The sequence below is a fragment of the Helobdella robusta genome, assembly GCF_000326865.2.
Source record: "Helobdella robusta unplaced genomic scaffold HELROscaffold_19, whole genome shotgun sequence".
In the NCBI taxonomy this organism is placed as follows: Eukaryota; Metazoa; Annelida; class Clitellata; order Rhynchobdellida; family Glossiphoniidae; genus Helobdella; species Helobdella robusta.
In genome coordinates, this window is record NW_008704034.1 from 2,225,978 (window position 1) to 2,228,052 (window position 2,075).

The 2,075-nt window shown below is 34.7% G+C and overlaps 1 protein-coding gene across 1 annotated transcript in view; it reads left to right on the top strand.

Annotated features, from left to right (window-relative positions):
* Positions 1-1,553, top strand: part of HELRODRAFT_170992 (hypothetical protein) — a gene marked incomplete at both ends in the record, with an annotated part of 2,104 nt that extends 551 nt beyond the window's left edge. Inside the window, 2 exons of the mRNA XM_009016804.1 lie at positions 153-688; positions 1,354-1,553. Coding sequence (XP_009015052.1) covers positions 153-688; positions 1,354-1,553 — 736 coding nt within the window. The remainder of the gene's footprint in view (positions 1-152; positions 689-1,353) is intronic.
* Positions 1,554-2,075: the final 522 nt, after the last annotated feature.

Below are 2,075 nucleotides of genomic sequence, written 5' to 3' on the forward strand. Positions count from 1 at the left end.
GTCAACAACGACAACAACAACAGCAATTCAAACGACGTCAATACATCAACTCTCAAATCATCGTCTCCCTCATCGGTTTCAATTTCAACTGCCACACCAACGCCTATAATGATAAACAACAACTTCAACAACATCAACTTTTGCAATATCAGCAGCAGCAACAACAGCAACAACACTAACAACAACAACGAACTAACTAAAAAAATTAACTTTCCATTTTGTGGTTTGAACGAGTGGCCAGTGCTCGCCTACCCATCCCTGGCCACATCTCGCCACCACTTTTCTCTCAAAGAAGATTCATTCTTTCCCGACAACAGCCACAACAGCAGCAACAACAATCGCAGCATCGATAGACCAACAAAACGCAAACATCATCAACATGAAGATGCATCCAACCATCATCTGCAACAACAACAACAACGACAAAAACAGCCTTCATCTTCGTCACCGATTGGCGGCTTCTACTGCTCGACATCCGTTATTGCGCTAACAGCGTACAATGCTAGTAACAAACACAACAACATCAGCAACAACAGCCACAACATCAACGAAAACCACGACGACAGCAGCAACAAACGCCTGCTGCAACGCAACTACCAGGATATTTTTGCAAACAGTTCGCTGATGTTCAAGAAGAGTTCACACTTTACTCTAGAAAAAGACAAAAATAACCACAAAAAAGTTAAAAGTTAGATTTGCAGTTCAAATTTTAAATTGTTTAAGTTAAATGTATTAATATTTTATTTTTAATTTTATTCATTTTATCAATGTTTTATTTCTAAGTTTATTCATGAAAATTTAAGAACATTGAAGAATCTAAAAGACATTTATTTTACTCATTTATGTTATTGTGTTTTTATTTTGGATTACTTACTATGTTATTTCTTGTTTTATGGGAGTCAACCCTAGATAAGCATTTATTGCTAGGCTGACTCTTTCACTTTTTTTGTGAATAAATGGAATTAAAAAAAAACTATTCTTCATAATAATAACATATATTTACACACCCACACATACACACACACACAAACACACACACACACACACATACATACACACACACTTATTTAAGAACGGAGTCAAAAATAGATGCATTAAGATGCCGACTCCGCGATAACATAATGACGTAACATTTTTGGGAGAGTCCATTTTAAGGTTTTCGAGGGTGGGTTCAGGTTAATTAGGGCGGTATGCATCGTTTGATTTACTAATTTTTGTTCAGTTTAACCTTTTTGAAATACCAAAAATTACGTATCCTATATAAAAATATTATAAATAAGTGTTGATATTATTTATTTGAAAATGAGTTATATGGTAATTAATAATTATAATAATAATTTTAATTCTGGTCAGCAAATTTTATGCCTAGATTTCCTATTGTGGTTGTATGCTTACTTGGTTCAAACGCACACAGAGCCAATAATAGAAACTATAGCACCGGTCATTTGTGGATAACTAAGGGTCTTTATCTAAAAAATACACCTCCAGAAATGGGCCTCAAATCAAGTTTTATCCTAACTCAGAGCACTTGGAAATTTGGCCATTTAAGTTAAACCGTTTCATCACGTAAATAAAAAATAAAGATGCTTTAGTTGCAAACGTACCTTTAAAAAAGTTAACAGGCCATTCAAAGATGTTTATAAAACTTCTCTTTTTAATTCGTAGTTGAAAATATCCAATTAGATTTTAAAACTCAAACTTTATTTGATAATCGAGAGATTTGGTTTTTAGTTTTACTGCCGAATCTCTGCGTTATATTCAACGAATTTGAATACCGGATCTTTCCCCCCACAAACCACACACACACACACCACACACACATACACACACACACACATAACATCTAATCATACGCAAACAGACAGACAGACATACATACAAAAATATATGAAAACATGCATGCGTGGTTGTTACGCTACGATCAACAATCTCCTCAAATCATCATCACCACACTTCTTTAGTAACGGCCAGTTTTCCGTTTTTCCCGCCGGTTTGTTTTGTCATCATCATCATCAACACCATCTTCATCATAATCATTATCACCATTTTCATTATCACTATCGTCAACACCATCT